We start from the raw sequence: 15,043 nt of genomic DNA on the forward strand, positions 1-15,043 counted from the left end.
TGCTTTTCTTTTATCCACTGTTTTTGAATATTATTTTGTCTTGCTATAATATCTGGTTATCCGTTTTTTTTTCATTTTTAATTTTTTCCCAATCTGTCATTATATCCTCAGTATGTTCTTTCATACTGTTGAGGTGTATGCGAATCTTAGGTTCCGTCATGACTGAAAACTGTGTCGCATGGATTGACTGCGCACAGACGCTAGCGCATCTATATAGGGAATGTGACGTCACAGACTTCTTTGTTTGGATTGGAAGATTGACTCTGTGTTGTGACTGAATTTTGTAACGCGTGTTTGGATTGGTGAATTAACTCAATCCGTTTCGATCCTTCCTTCCCCTATAAATAACCGCAGTTCACCGCATTCCCTTCACCTGTTCTCGTCAAAAGATGTGGACCAAGTATAATCCTCTACTCTTGTATCGTCAATGCTGTTCTGTACGGACTTGCCCATGTATGTGAAATCATCATGGACAATTATTATGATCACGGATACAAGCGTTTGGAAAAGAAGAATTTATATACAGAGACAAGGCTGTTTGAAGAGGGTCCTTATCTACGGACCAGGGGTCAGACAAAGTTTGAGGAAAAGAAGAATTCCTGTGCGATGCCCTCTATGTTAACGGAATAATTTTAGCATAAACCCAAAGGCCCTTTCAGGGCTACTCATATGCCTCGAAAACATTTGCTTTCTTGCCTCAAATTTTTTTTAGTGTGTTTTATAAGTGTTTGTGACTGTATGTTGTCTGTCTCTGTCCCACCAGTTCCGTTCCCGCCAAGCGTTCCAGGTTTTTTTTTCTCCCGCTGTTTTTTTCCGATTGAGTTCAGCCTCTTGCTACATTGTTGCTCATCGTCAGTACGGTGACGTCACCTTCCCTGTTCAATTCCTCTTGTCCCTATACAGTTCCAAGACTTTTTTGTCCCTGTATAGTCCCACCCCTGTTAAAATTCCCCATGTTAAATTCCCTTTGTCCTTGAATAGCCCCCCTTCACTACTTTTACTATTATTAGTGTCTGAAACAATTTTTACATAAGTTTAATGCTTGATCTATTACTAATAAATACGTATTAGTAATGATTTATTAATAATGCCGGGATGTATGAACTTTGGGAAAAACAGCAATTTCAATAGCCGCACAGTGTAAGTGTAACTGTCAAGAATTATGCGCGGACAATTATTTTAATGATCTAAATACAAAGATACACGCAAAAATGGCATGTGGTATAATTTCCGTATTTATTTTGGAATTTACATCACAACAAAAAATGTTGGCCCGTGATTCAGAGTAGTTATATTTTCCAGAAGAAGAAGAAGAAAGTACACGCAGTTTTCCTTTTATGACAGCTTTTCTTCAATACCCATATGTATTCTCTTCTTTGTCAATGGCATCAACTGTTGTTTTCGAACTGATTTTCAAAACCACATAAGCGGCAAATCCAATGTTTGCTATAAAACTAGTCTCTTTACATTGTCGCAGAATAGAAACCGATTTGGTTTTTGGACTAAATGAATAAGACAAACACAATGTGTGAAAGATGGAAATTTATGAAATGAATTAATAAAGAAAAATATATGGTGTAAAAATACAATGATTCTCTCACGCTCTCAACATACGATTAACCCACTCACTCTACACAAACATTCACACACTGAAAGTAAACCAAGAATATGAACTCAATATGAAATACAGATCCAAGAACCTCATGGACTGCAGATACGTTTCAAACAGTATTACACTACAAGAGAGATTCATATAATCTCAAGTATGGATTCCGATTAAGATTCAAAATAATCTTATGATATTCAAATGTGTTTCAAAATAATGTCATAAACTATAAGAGAGATTAACATAATCTCTTGGAACACAACTAAGATTCAAAATAATCTTATGAACATAAAAATGCACCCAATTGGAACAACAATTGAACCAAACGTATGCTTCTAAACCCCTTGTACAGTCGCACGGTTCCTTGGGTTGGCCCACACTCTTATCGGCCGCTCGTACCCTTCATGGATCCACCACATGTACAGTCATACGTATATACACATACAGACAGCATACAGCACCCTTCTGAATTAGCTACGTCAACGTCCGTGACTCAGACATACGTACAAACATACATATCGACAGCACGCAGCCTTAAATACTCTGGAAACTCCAGACAGCTCTAAACAGCTTCAGATAGCTCTAGACATCTCTAGTCAACTCTAGTCAGCTCTAGTCATATTCACAGTCACAATCAGCTATAATAAAACCAAACTGGTCATAATAATAGTTTCTGTAAAATCTCGATTTGTATTTCACTGTTCAAATCTGCGTTGTAATAAATGCATTATTACGCGATAAGACATTACAAACCGAATAAGCTTCGCATATCAAATGAAATATAAATTTAACACTTACCTATATGTCTAGAGAACAATGGAGAGCGTACACTCATTGACGTGATCCAAAACGACCAGTGTCGGTTTAGAAATTGATCTTACTTAAATCCATAAGAGAGTGAGCAATAGTCAGGGCAAAATACCCGTGAATATCATGTTATTAATGTCCCTCGTCGCATGTAATTTCCGGCGAGGTATATGTTAATACAGATGCTTACCTGGAAAAACACTTATTCACCCTAGATAACGTTGTACGTATGTACAACGAAAAATAGTCAAATAGTTCTAAGGCAAAACCAAGTTATTTTTTTTTTGCCTAATTCTGTGACATACATGCCCGCATTTCTTGTTCATATTTTTGATAAGGTTTACATTTCATATTAATAGGACTTATATCATAATTTTACGGTATATAAACAGGTATATATTAGTAAATTGTCCTTTGGAATATATATATATATATATATATATATATATATATATATATATATATATATATATATATATATATTGACACACACGTTGGTATGATGAGGCCACGGACGTATCACTTTCATTTATATAACTTGGGATGTGTTTATTTCTGTTGTTCATAATATTTAATCTTATTTGCTATATATATATATAGTTCATGAGGTTGTATGCTGAGGCCAAAGTCTTATCAGTTTAATTGATATAACTTGGGATGTGTTTATTCTTGTTGTTGCTATATTTAATCTTATGTACTCTCCGAGTAGGCACGTCAGACCTGCCTTATTTGTATAATAATTTGTAAACATTTGTGTTACATGAAACAAAAGCACTTTGAAATATGTTCCAAAAGTTGTCTTTGTGTATTAAACCCATTTCTGCCACTATACAGTATCCTATACTCTTCTGCCAATAAAAAAACCGTAAACGTGTTAAGACAGAATTTTTTTAGAAAAAATTAATGAGATTGAAATTTTCTCTAAATTGTATTAAAAGTAATTTTTCATGAAATTATATTAAAATTAATTTCCTATTAAAATATATTGAGATTAAATTCATTTATTTCGATATTACAATTATATAAGATTTAATAAAGATTACGCCCTTATGAGCAAAAAGGCAAAACCCTCTTGCACTATACATTTCACTTGTATCATATGTCAGGAAAAAAACTACACTCGGTGAGCTGTGTAGGTAGCTGAACTAACAAATTCCAAAGATTCCCTCGAAGTGGGTAAATGAGCTGATGTAGCAAAATTATCTGTCTAATGACGTACATAGACCCAGACGATAGTCTGTAAGAAGCGATGAAGCCTCACTGTGAGATTCTGGCGTAGCTTAAGAACTAGGTGTATGACCATATTTGGCTGCGTCTAAAGAAAATGTATAAAAGGCGAGGAGATCTGTTGACGAATTAGTCCGTTCGTCGGAATCTCAAAGAGGCTTGTATCATTACAGGTAAGATATCGTCTGTGTAAAATTTTTATATAGTATAAGGATGTTTAGTGTTAAGATGTTAATCTAAGATCGGTACGTTGCAACATTGGATTATTTTAACATTTCTTTACTATTCTTTAATATAATGTATTGGAAAGTGTAATTGTTTGAAGAACTTATATTTACTTGTAATTATATTATTGATTATAGTAATAATAAAAATGTTCGCTACTAACTTCATACTCAGTAATAGTTAATTCAGAAATAAAATACTCTTTAAATATTAGAGTTTAATATGTTGACATTTTAGATTAAATTCAGTAAAATATATTTCTACTAAATGATTGCGGTATTAGTCTGAAAAAATATTGAATGTTAGATTCTTTACCTATCGTGAATTCATTCAATATTTAATTATCTGTATTATATTCTAAAATGCAGAAATTATACAAATGTTTGATGCTGGTTAGTGAAGGAATGTCGTAGTTTTATATGGATCTCTTATATCTGTAATTTAAGTTTATGTAGACTGATATGGGTATGTAACTTTATATGTTGAGTATTTCAATAAAATGAGTCCGTTCGTCGGAATCTCAAAGAGGCTTGTATCGTTACAGAATCCTGTGCCTTCGCTTGCCATATTCCCCAGATGTAGTCATATCTACGCCGTCAAGTGATACCTCTTTCAAGAGAGCCTGAACTTCTCTCTCTCTCTCTCTCTCTCTTCTATATGGTCATGGAAAACAGCATTACTAAGAGTTTATAAGACAAACAGTCTCGTATAAAACGAAAGACGAAAATGATTTGACACTCAATTCTCGCATGTTTCTTTACATTTAGACCATTATCGCGCATAATTCATGATAGTTACACTTAAACTATACAGCTGTTTCACCATTTGGTCTGCGCAAATCTCACGTATCTCCGAACTTAAGATAATAAGAAAAAATGAATTATTAATAACCGCAATATAATAATCAGTTTAATAAATCAATATTAATATGTGTTTATTATTACTAGCTGAAGCATAACTCATGTATAAATCGCAATGCACGCTGTTAATATTAAACTTTTTTACTTTCCAAACTGTCGCCAAAATGCGCAGTTTCCAGCTTCTTTTTAATTTGATGTTGCATCACTTGCAGAAAAGAAAGTACATTAATGTATTATATAACTAGTATTAAATTTCACAGATATGAATTATACATACACAACCAATATACACTATGATATATACGATATAATTGAAGTGCGTTTCTGTGTTTTTATGGCGTCTCGGTGCGTTTCGGTGTAGTGTTAAATTTTGACCCTCGTTGAATTCTGACCCTCCGGGTCTGCTTTTAATGTTGAAAGTTGACCCAGGGTCAGTTCTTAACGTTGAATTTTGATTTTCACGGTCGTTGAAAACTGATCGCAGCGTTGAATTTTGATCAGATTTCCGGGTCATTTTTTAACGGATATTGTTTTAAGTTATGCATACATGGGTTTATGAATCAATAAGGAAATGCTTAGTATGTATAAAATCAACAAAAGCAATGTAATGCAGTACATGTAGTAATGAAATTATGAATATAGTTATATTCCATATTTTAAATGGATATAATGTAATTTTGTTTGTACTTTGCCTGCTGCGTTCCATCAAACAATCAATGACCCTCTTCGAGCCTTAACCAAACAAAATCAACCATGGGAATATAGTGAAAAACGATAAAGCGTTTGAAAAACTCGAACAGAATTTTAAAAAATAACGCAATAATAGCGTAATTTGATCCTAATAAGGAAACGCAATTACTTGTACATGCAATTCCTGTCGGTCTAGGCACATTATTAACTAATAATGGAAAGAGTATTGCCTACGCCTGTAGAGCACTTTCAGACGTAGACCAACATTTAAAGAAAGACATCAGAGTAGTATAGTGGGACGATAATGGGAATTAGCATTACAAACCACCCTGGGACGATATGGCGACAATAGTTATAGCGACAATGGGAATTACCATTACAAGGTCCCGTGGGACGATATAGTGACAAGTACTTTTAAGTACAACCTGGGCCTGTATAGCGTCAAGGGAAAATTAACATAGGAATATATCATGGGCCTGCCTAGCGTCAAGGGGAAATAAACATGGGAATATATCGTGGATTATAAACACTGATACCACATTTAAAAAAAAAATTGGGGGGGGGGGTTTAGGCATGAAAGTCATTTGGTTCTTCTGCTTTTTCTTCTTCTACTTTCTCCATTTCTTTATCCATCTCCAAAATTTTTCCAATATTCCTTTCTTTTTGTGTTCCGACTCAGGAATCCAGTCTGGATGACCTATCGCTCTACATTTCTCCTGGACATTCATCCAGTTTTTGTTCATTCTCTCAAATGCTTCTTGTTTCTTTCTGTTCTCTTGTTCTTTCCTATCTTTTGCCCATGTGTCTTTAACGTTCTTGACTTCTTCTTCCAAGACACTTTTCATAATTTATTCTGCATTATGGATTTGGTCCTGTCCCCTTTTGACCAAAGCCCACTCTGTCAAATTGAAGATATCATCCAAAAAATACCTGACTCTGATAACAATTTTAAGAGACTGCTTCATTGTTCCGACTCTTACATATTCAGGCGAGATGAAACCTCTCAACTTCTTTACCTCTTTTTCTATCATCCCTTCAATGTTCTCCCTGGCTATTTTCAGATTGTTTGCAAAGTCCAAGCTGCCTGGGAACTTCCATTCTCTTTCAAGTCTTTCCACCACATACTCCGGATCTATCATCCAATACCAACTCTCCTTCAACTGGTTAAACAAGTCAGATACTACTAACATCTTTTCACTTATTCCGTAGAATGGCGCTAATGACGGGCTCTTTTTACATTTATATCTAAAGCAATAACGTGAAGGAAAACATCCCCTACTTTTGTCTTCTCATATTATCTACTATTCACACAAAGTTAATGAGACAAAAAACTAACCACATTATATGCTATCCACACACGCAGAGATGCCAAATCAAACCCCAAAATCTACCATCCACACACGCCAAGAAGCAGAAACAAACCCACCATTTACTATCCACACACGCAGAGATGCCAAATCAAACCCCAAAATTTACCATCCACACACGGGAGAAGCTAACAACATAACCACAATCTACTATCCACACACGCTGAAAACACTGGACAACAAATTTTTACAAAAGTCATGTTACTGAAATAAAATTAGTCAATTCTTATCAATTTTTATGTGCTGAACACGAATATGACAGTCAAATTGCAAAATTGGCTCTAGTTTTTTTGTAATCTGCAAGAAATTAATGTTTACATAACGAAATGCATTCCAATAGTAAAAGGTCAACTGTAATAGCCTACCTATAAAAAATCAAGTCATTGACTACATCTTAGATTTCTTCGCCTGTCTCTTGTACAGCTGTTCGGGAGCATCTCTGAGGAGTGTCCAGCAGTAGTCAGCCAGCATTGTAGTGGACCATTTTCCCTGGTATCTTTGTTCCATTGTTGCGATATCTTGATGAAAACGTTCGCCGTGTTCATCACTAACAATACCACAGTTGCTAGGAAAGAAATCCAAATGGGAATGAAAGAAGTGAATCTTTAGAGACATATTGCAGCCAAGTTTCTTATACTTCATCAACATGTCTTCTACTAGTTCCTTATAGTTTTCTGCCCTAACATTTCCGAGGAAGTTTGTAGAAACTAGGCGAAAAGCATTCCATGCTTGTTTCGCGTCACCTTCCAGCAAGTTGTTGAACCGGTCATCTTTGAAAAGCTCTCGAATCTGAGGACCCACAAAAACTCCCTCTTTAATCTTTGCTTCGCTGAGTCGAGGGAATTTTTCATGCAGGTATCGGAATGCTGGCAAAGTCCGGTCAATGGCTTTCACGAAGTTCTTCATCAAACCTAGTTTGATGTGAAGGGGTGGTAGCAAGATTTTCTGAGCCTCAACCAGAGCTGGGTGTTGGATATTCTTCTCTCCAATGGCTACATTCTGCCTGTGAGTCCATTCCTTCCTCATGTAGTGCATTTCCCTTGCTCGGCTATCCCGCTCGCATAAGAAACACATGTATTTTGTATATCCTTGCTGCAGTCCCATTAAAAGGGCAACTAGCTTCAAATCACCACAGAGGTGCCAGCTGTACTTGTTATACTCAATGGAATTCAGTAGCTGCCTTAAGTTATCGTATGTCTCTTTCATGTGGACAGCATACGCTACTGGAATAGATGGAAGAATGTTTCCATTGTGCAAAAGCACAGCCTTGAGACTCAGTTTCGAAGAGTCCACAAATAGTCTCCATTCTTGTGGGTCATGAGTGATTTTTAAAGCATTCATGAGGCCCTCAATATCGGAACAGAATATCAGATTACTTTCCTTTCTGAAGAAAGGCTCCAATTGCTGGTGGCGCTTTCGATATGCAGTAATTGTGACATCTTCTTCTAGAAGATTCCATTGTTGGAGTCTTGATCCTAGCAATTCTGCCTTGTTCTTTGATAAGTCCAAATCACGAATCAGGTCATTTAGTTCTTCCTGTGTTATTCTGTGTGGGGTTGATGATGCACCACAGTGAAAATCTGGATCACTGCATGCTGATGGACCAGGAGAAGAACAGGTCGACTCACCTTTGTCTTCGTCAGATGAATCAAGAGAATATTCTGCTGGAGGTTCTGGAATAGGAAGTCCCTCACCATGTGGAACTGGTCTCAATGCAGACGGAATGTTTGGGTAGACTATTCTCGACTTCTTTCGCTTCGTTATTCCGCCGGAAAGAGGAGGAACCAAGCAGAAGTAACAGTCATTTAGGTGGTTGCTTGGCTCTCTCCACACCATTGGGACTGCAAACGGCATTGATGACCTTTTGCAATTCAACCACTGTGAAAGCTGTGTTGTACATGTAGCACAGCATATATGCGGAGCCCAAGGCTTGTCTTGGTCACCAACCTTGCATCCGAAGTAAAGATGATATGCCTTCTTCACTTGAGAATTGATACTTTTCTTCTGGTTGGCAAATGTCACTTCCCCACAAATATAGCAAAAATTGTCCGCGGTATTAACACACTTTCGAGGCATTACTGTTCTTTATTGTACGTAAATGGATAAAATAATAAGTTTTATGTAACAGTAGCTTGAACTGTCTCGCACAACGTCTAAAATATTTTAAATGCTGAACCTATCTGATTGGGCTTTATATAGTACACTGCTTACGTCAGCTTCAGCAGCCGCCTGGCATTAGTATAATAGGCCTACACATGTATAGTACACTGCTGACGTCAACTTACTTCAGCAGCCGCATGGCATTAGTATTGCATTGCATCAGAAAATGATGCAATCAACTGTGGATGATGTGAGCATGATGGTATTATGCAATGTTACATCATTATTCCGGATGTTGCTGCAGTCCTACTGGAGAAATTTACACAGTGAAACATAGAAAATGAGGTATATGAATATCTTCAAAACGAGAGCCAATACAAATTTTTCACGGTTATATTCGTGTTCGGCACACCAAAATACTACAGATTAGGGCCTTTTCAAGTCAGTAATGATTTCACTGTTGACCAGTGAAAGCATAAACATAACCATAATATACTGTCCACACACTCTGAGAAGCCAAATCAAACCCAAAATGTACCATTCACACACGTGAAGAAGCAGAAACAAACACACCATTTACTATCCACACACACAGAGATGCCAAATTAAACACAAACTCTACTATCCACACACGCCGAGAAGTCAAATCAAACCCAAACTATACTATCCACACACGGGGAGAAGCCAATTAAACCCTAACTATACTATTCACACACACCGGGAAGCAAAAACAAAACCCAATTATACTATTAACACAAAAGGAAAGTTAAACAGCCACACACTCTACTATCCACGCAAACCTACGTGAGCGCTTACAAACCCCAATAATCTACTATCCACACACTGAGAAGCAGAAACATAACCATAATATACTATCCACACACGCTGAGAAGCCAAAACATAACCACAATCTACTATCCACACACGAGAAGAAGGCAAATCAAACCCAAAAATGTATCATTCACACACGTCAAGAAGCAAAAACAAACCCACCATTTACTATCCACACGCGCAGAGCTGCCAAATCAAGCCATACAATTTACCATCCACACACGCCAAGAAGCAGAAACAAACCCACCATTTACAACCCACACACGCAGAGATGCCAAATCAAACCCCAAAATATACCATCCACATACGGGAGAAACTAAAACCATAAACACAATCTACTGTCCACACACAGAGAAGCAGAAACATAACCATAATATACTATCCACACACGCTGAGAAGCCAAAACATAACCACAGTATACTATCCACAGACGAGAAGAAGCCAAATCAAACCCAAAATTTACCATTCACACACGTCAAGAAGCAGAAACAAACTCACCATTTACTACCCACACACGCAGAGATGCCAAATCAAACCCCAAAATCTACCATCCACACACGAGAGAAGCAAAAACATAACCACAATCTACTATCCACACACGGAAAAACAGAAACATGACCATAATATACTATCCATACACGTGAAGGTTTAAAAACCATACTCTCTACTATCTACACAAACGTACTTCAGCGCTTACAAAACCCAATAATCTATCATCCACACAAACGTATGTGAGCGCTCACACACACACACACACACACACACATGCCAGGAAAGGAGGGAGTGTTTATATAAACACTACTCCACATTCTCACATTGGCAAATTGAATAGTGTTTCTTTTCTAGAGTTTTTGGTTAGCCCTGAAATGTGCTGTTTTTTGGAACGCCACGTACACCTGTTAGTGATGGTCCAATAGACTATATATTTGGTTTCCGCTCCATATCACCCTTACATGTTGAGGGATTTTGAACAAATAACACATAATACTAGTTTAAATGTAGCAAAAACTTAAGAGATTTTGATTGCTTTTTGGAAACTTGATTGCTCCCAACTATTCAATTGTATTCGTCAGAATTTAAAAGATTAATGGAATGTTCGCTACCAAGCACAATCTAATTTAATTCCAAGTGAAGGAAGCCATTTTTGGAAATCTTTTAATACAGGTAAATCGTGCTAAATTAGCGATATTTTACGGCCGCAGGTTTTACGTTTTTCCTGTAATAAAATTAAGAAATGTATTTTTAAAATTTTAATATATATATTGTTTGTATTTGGTCTAAACGTAAACATTGACAATTGATCTCTGCTTCTCTGTATTGTCGGCCAATAGTTACATGATAACCGTTATAAACATTGGTGTATTTATAGGGAGATAAGTTATACCCATGTATATTGATAACAGTTGAAATGATTTGCATTAAAATGCATGCCATTATAAGCTTTTTAAAATCTTGTCTATCAAGAAAGGGTCATTGGTTCTATTCCCAATCGATATGATTTTTTAAAAAATATATATAATGCATAATACATGCCGATGCATATCTGAGATTTTTATTTGATGTAATATCATGACAAAACAGTTAGCATTATCGATTTTAAGAGTACCGGTGTGCAATTTTAAAATCGTATCAAAGTGCAATTTTAAAATCGTATCAAAATGTCTTAAATGCACGTATATACAAACCGCAAGCGAAGGCGCGGTCACTTCAGAAACATACAAGGCACATTAGGTCTAACAAGAGTTACATCGCCACGTCTTTTTTGTCGTATCGCTTGAATATTATTTTATAAAAAATAAAATAAGATGCATTTCCCAAAAATAATTTCAAAAAGAAAAATTATAAACCAGAAAACGTTAGAACAAATTGCATATCAATACTTCAAAATTCGATTTTAAATAAATTAATAAAAGAGTGCCCTCACTGGGATTCGAACGCTTACACACACACACACACACACACACACACACACACACACACATATATATATATATATATATATATATATATATATATATATATATATATATATATATATATATATATATATAACCTGCATTTTCATTTAATAAAATCCTAATTTTACCCGATTTACCTACATTAACAAACAGACAAAGTCGTTCATTAGTATGCATCTTTATTAACAAATAGACAAAGTCGTTCATTAGTATGCATCTTTAAACCGACTGTATATAGTTTATTCATTATTCACGGGTTTTTATTTACTGTTATAATTATCCTCAGGGACGTATCTAGTATATGATTGATGATTAGTCATGTTGAACGGCGAAGCCTCGAACTGCTAGAGGAGTGGTGTGTGTGTGGGTACGGGGCAACATTGTTACAATCTAGAGGCTCTGAGATAGCATTTTATGCATCTTGTTGAGACTTAACTACGATGTCGTAGCCTCAACTTTATTTGTTGTGGTTGAGGCTACGAACTGATCCCATATCATGTAATGGAGCAAAAAAAATCATCACTAAAGTCAGAAAAACAAACAGTGTAGAAATCAACTACATAAGTATAATCATGTTGTGAAAGAAGTTTGGCTTATTTTGAATTTATTAAGCCCTTACACGATAAAATAAATTGGCATGGTTACTCTAACCTTATCCTGTCCGCCATGACAGATAACGCGAGACTCTCGCCGTGACCCCTTTTCTACGTAAGGCTTGCCAGAACATATTTTGGATATTCTACGCTATATTATTATCAATCAAGTGCGAATAATCGCTTCTTGGTTGAATTTCAAAGTTGCCGATAAATCGTATTTACTTTTAACGCGCAGAATTTCTGACCCAAACGGCGCCAAATTATTACTACGATTTGTCTACATTTCCAAATAAGGCGTCAATGTCCTTATATGGCACACAAACAAACGAGGCTGAGAACGGAATTAATCATTATTTGAAATAACATGGCGAACGATTTAAACGAAAATATCGGCTGAAAAAAGTAAACGAGATTTTACAACTATTTCTACAATGATTTTCGATACTTCCGGTATTAAATAAGAGGACTACTCTATTTATTGGATTATATGGAAGGAATATGTTTAAAGTGTTATTATGAGGCTAAAAGAGTGCCGGGTGTGATTCACTCCCAGCTTGCTCCATTAACACGTATATGCTCATGTTAGTACCCTGTCCACGAGGTACGTGTAAGGGTACTAATATTAGTACTAATTGAGACTTTCTGAACATTGGTACTGTTTTAATACTGTACAAAAAAAAAACAAAAAAAAAAACATCAACGTCTTATGAACAGACTCAATAAAATCGAGTTTGCTACTATCTTGTTCGTGTTTTTGCTTCTAATGAATCCTCTTTTCCGTATGTATTGTATTATATAAATATAGATTTCATATCGGTTTCGTGAGTGAAACTTAAACCATTGAAAAAAATCGTCAAAATTCTATGTAGGCAGCTGCCTTGTAGGCAGCTACGCTCCTGATCATCGCTAATATACTGTTCAGTTGTTTACCTGCCCTGTTGAACCTTGCGACTTTACCGAAGTGAAACATAGTCAATCATTTATCAGTTTGTCCAATTTGTCCAAAGCAAAGTTCAGCTATTTTGAAAATGTTCCGCATTTTGGGACATTTAAAATAAAAGTATAACGGAGAGAATTACGATAGTGACAGATTAACAAGATTCTATTGCACACAATTGTTTCCTTAAAAGAAAAAAGAAAAAAATTAAGAAAGACACAGCTCAGTGAGTAATAAGTTGATTTCATTTTTGAAGTGGTTCAAAAATCAACGTTGAGTTTTGATAACAGAACATTTTACCCTAAGGTCATAATTTCACCTGAACGGGTCGTTATTTAACAGGACATTAAAAAGAGGGTCAGTTTTTAACGTGAAATTTTGATCACGTTGAAAAATTACCGTCCGGGTCAGAATTCAACGAGGGTCAAAATGTGATGCTACATCTGGGTCGTTATTTAATAGGACATTTAAAAAAGGGTCAGATTTTAACGTGAAATTTTGATCACGGTCGTTGAAAAATGACCCGGCGGGTCAGAATTCAACGAGGGTCAAAATTTAACACTACACCGGCGTTTCGGTGTTTTTATGCACCCCAAATATCCTGTTCTCCGTGTATAGCCTATCCTGTGCTGAAAAATGGCGTTAAACCCATAACAACAAAAGAATATTAAAAAAAGTATATCACTTTGCATGCTACCGTAAGCCACCCAAATTGATCATTATAGTAAATTGTTGTATTAATATATATTTTAGTCATATTTTGTGTACAATAGCTGATTGTTGTCCATGGACTTGTACATGAAATTTTTTTTTATCGTTAAATATATCTTATCTAATGAACCATTGAAAAGGTATCTTATTAAATTCATCAGATTTGTATTAAGTTTAAGATAGTTCGATCTTATATAGTTTATGAGAAATCTGGTTTTTCGAATGAACGCCAATTTGGCTTCTCATATCCACTGTGTTAGCAAGACTGTTTTAGGTCTGCAGCTTTAGAAGAAGGCAAAGAAATGATGCTGATAACGGTATGCCCTTCTGTGACACCCATAGACTGGTTTATTTTATGAAACTACAATGTATCTTTTTAATTTCGAAATCGTATAGAACCATTCATTAAAGATGGAGACGCTGTAAAGTCGTCTGCAAGTATTAGATGGATATATCTTTGGAAGAACCTTAGCCATGATGAAAAAATACATATCTGGCCATGACTTCAGGGTATGTGAGACATACAAAACACGGAAAACGTGTGATGAGTAAAGGGGTGTAATAAGTCAAGGAATGTATAGTGTGACTATTAACCTGGGCGTCAGGGGCGGCTCTAAAAGAATAGCTGGTATAGCAATTGGCGTCCTAGGCGAATCATGTGAGAGGAATATCTTATTTTCTATGGCTTGTCATTGCTGCAACTATCCACAAATAAAGAAAATTAAATAGGTGAAAATAAATTAATATTGAGAATCAGTTAATTAAGAAAGGATATGGAAAAGTTACTATTAAGTAAAACTGCTTATTTGCCATCAGATGGGAAAGACAATAGTTGAGACAGTTCAGCATCGCGAATGATAGCATATGAACCCCAGTGAATTGTCATGTGAGAATCTCAAAATGTAGATTAAATTACGAAGGTAATTTTGCACAGAACAATTTCAACAACATTTTTGTGAACATAGTAAAACATTCAATACATGCTGAAAAACTGCTCTGTACAATGTTGTCGGGCATTTCTGCGCACCTAAGGTTTCCGTCTCCAATATTGAAGCAAAACGCTTACCGAATTTGACCGATTGACAAAAATAAAACACTGCATTGCTTACCATTTGAAAAGTGGCAATT

At 35.8% G+C, this 15,043-nt stretch overlaps 1 protein-coding gene across 6 annotated transcripts in view; it reads left to right on the top strand.

The window, feature by feature from the left end:
• The first annotated feature begins 14,338 nt into the window (after positions 1-14,338).
• The window catches only part of LOC149803274 (uncharacterized), a 386,506-nt gene continuing 385,801 nt past the window's right edge, over positions 14,339-15,043 (top strand). For all 6 annotated transcript variants that reach the window (XM_089952942.1, XM_089952943.1, XM_089952944.1 and 3 more), the window contains exon 1: positions 14,339-14,425. In XM_089952942.1, coding sequence (XP_089809068.1) covers positions 14,390-14,425 — 36 coding nt within the window. In that variant the 5' untranslated portion in view covers positions 14,339-14,389. The remainder of the gene's footprint in view (positions 14,426-15,043) is intronic.

This window comes from Sinohyriopsis cumingii, chromosome 3 (assembly GCF_028554795.1).
Source record: "Sinohyriopsis cumingii isolate HCF-2022 chromosome 3, ASM2855479v2, whole genome shotgun sequence".
Taxonomy (NCBI): Eukaryota; Metazoa; Mollusca; class Bivalvia; order Unionida; family Unionidae; genus Sinohyriopsis; species Sinohyriopsis cumingii.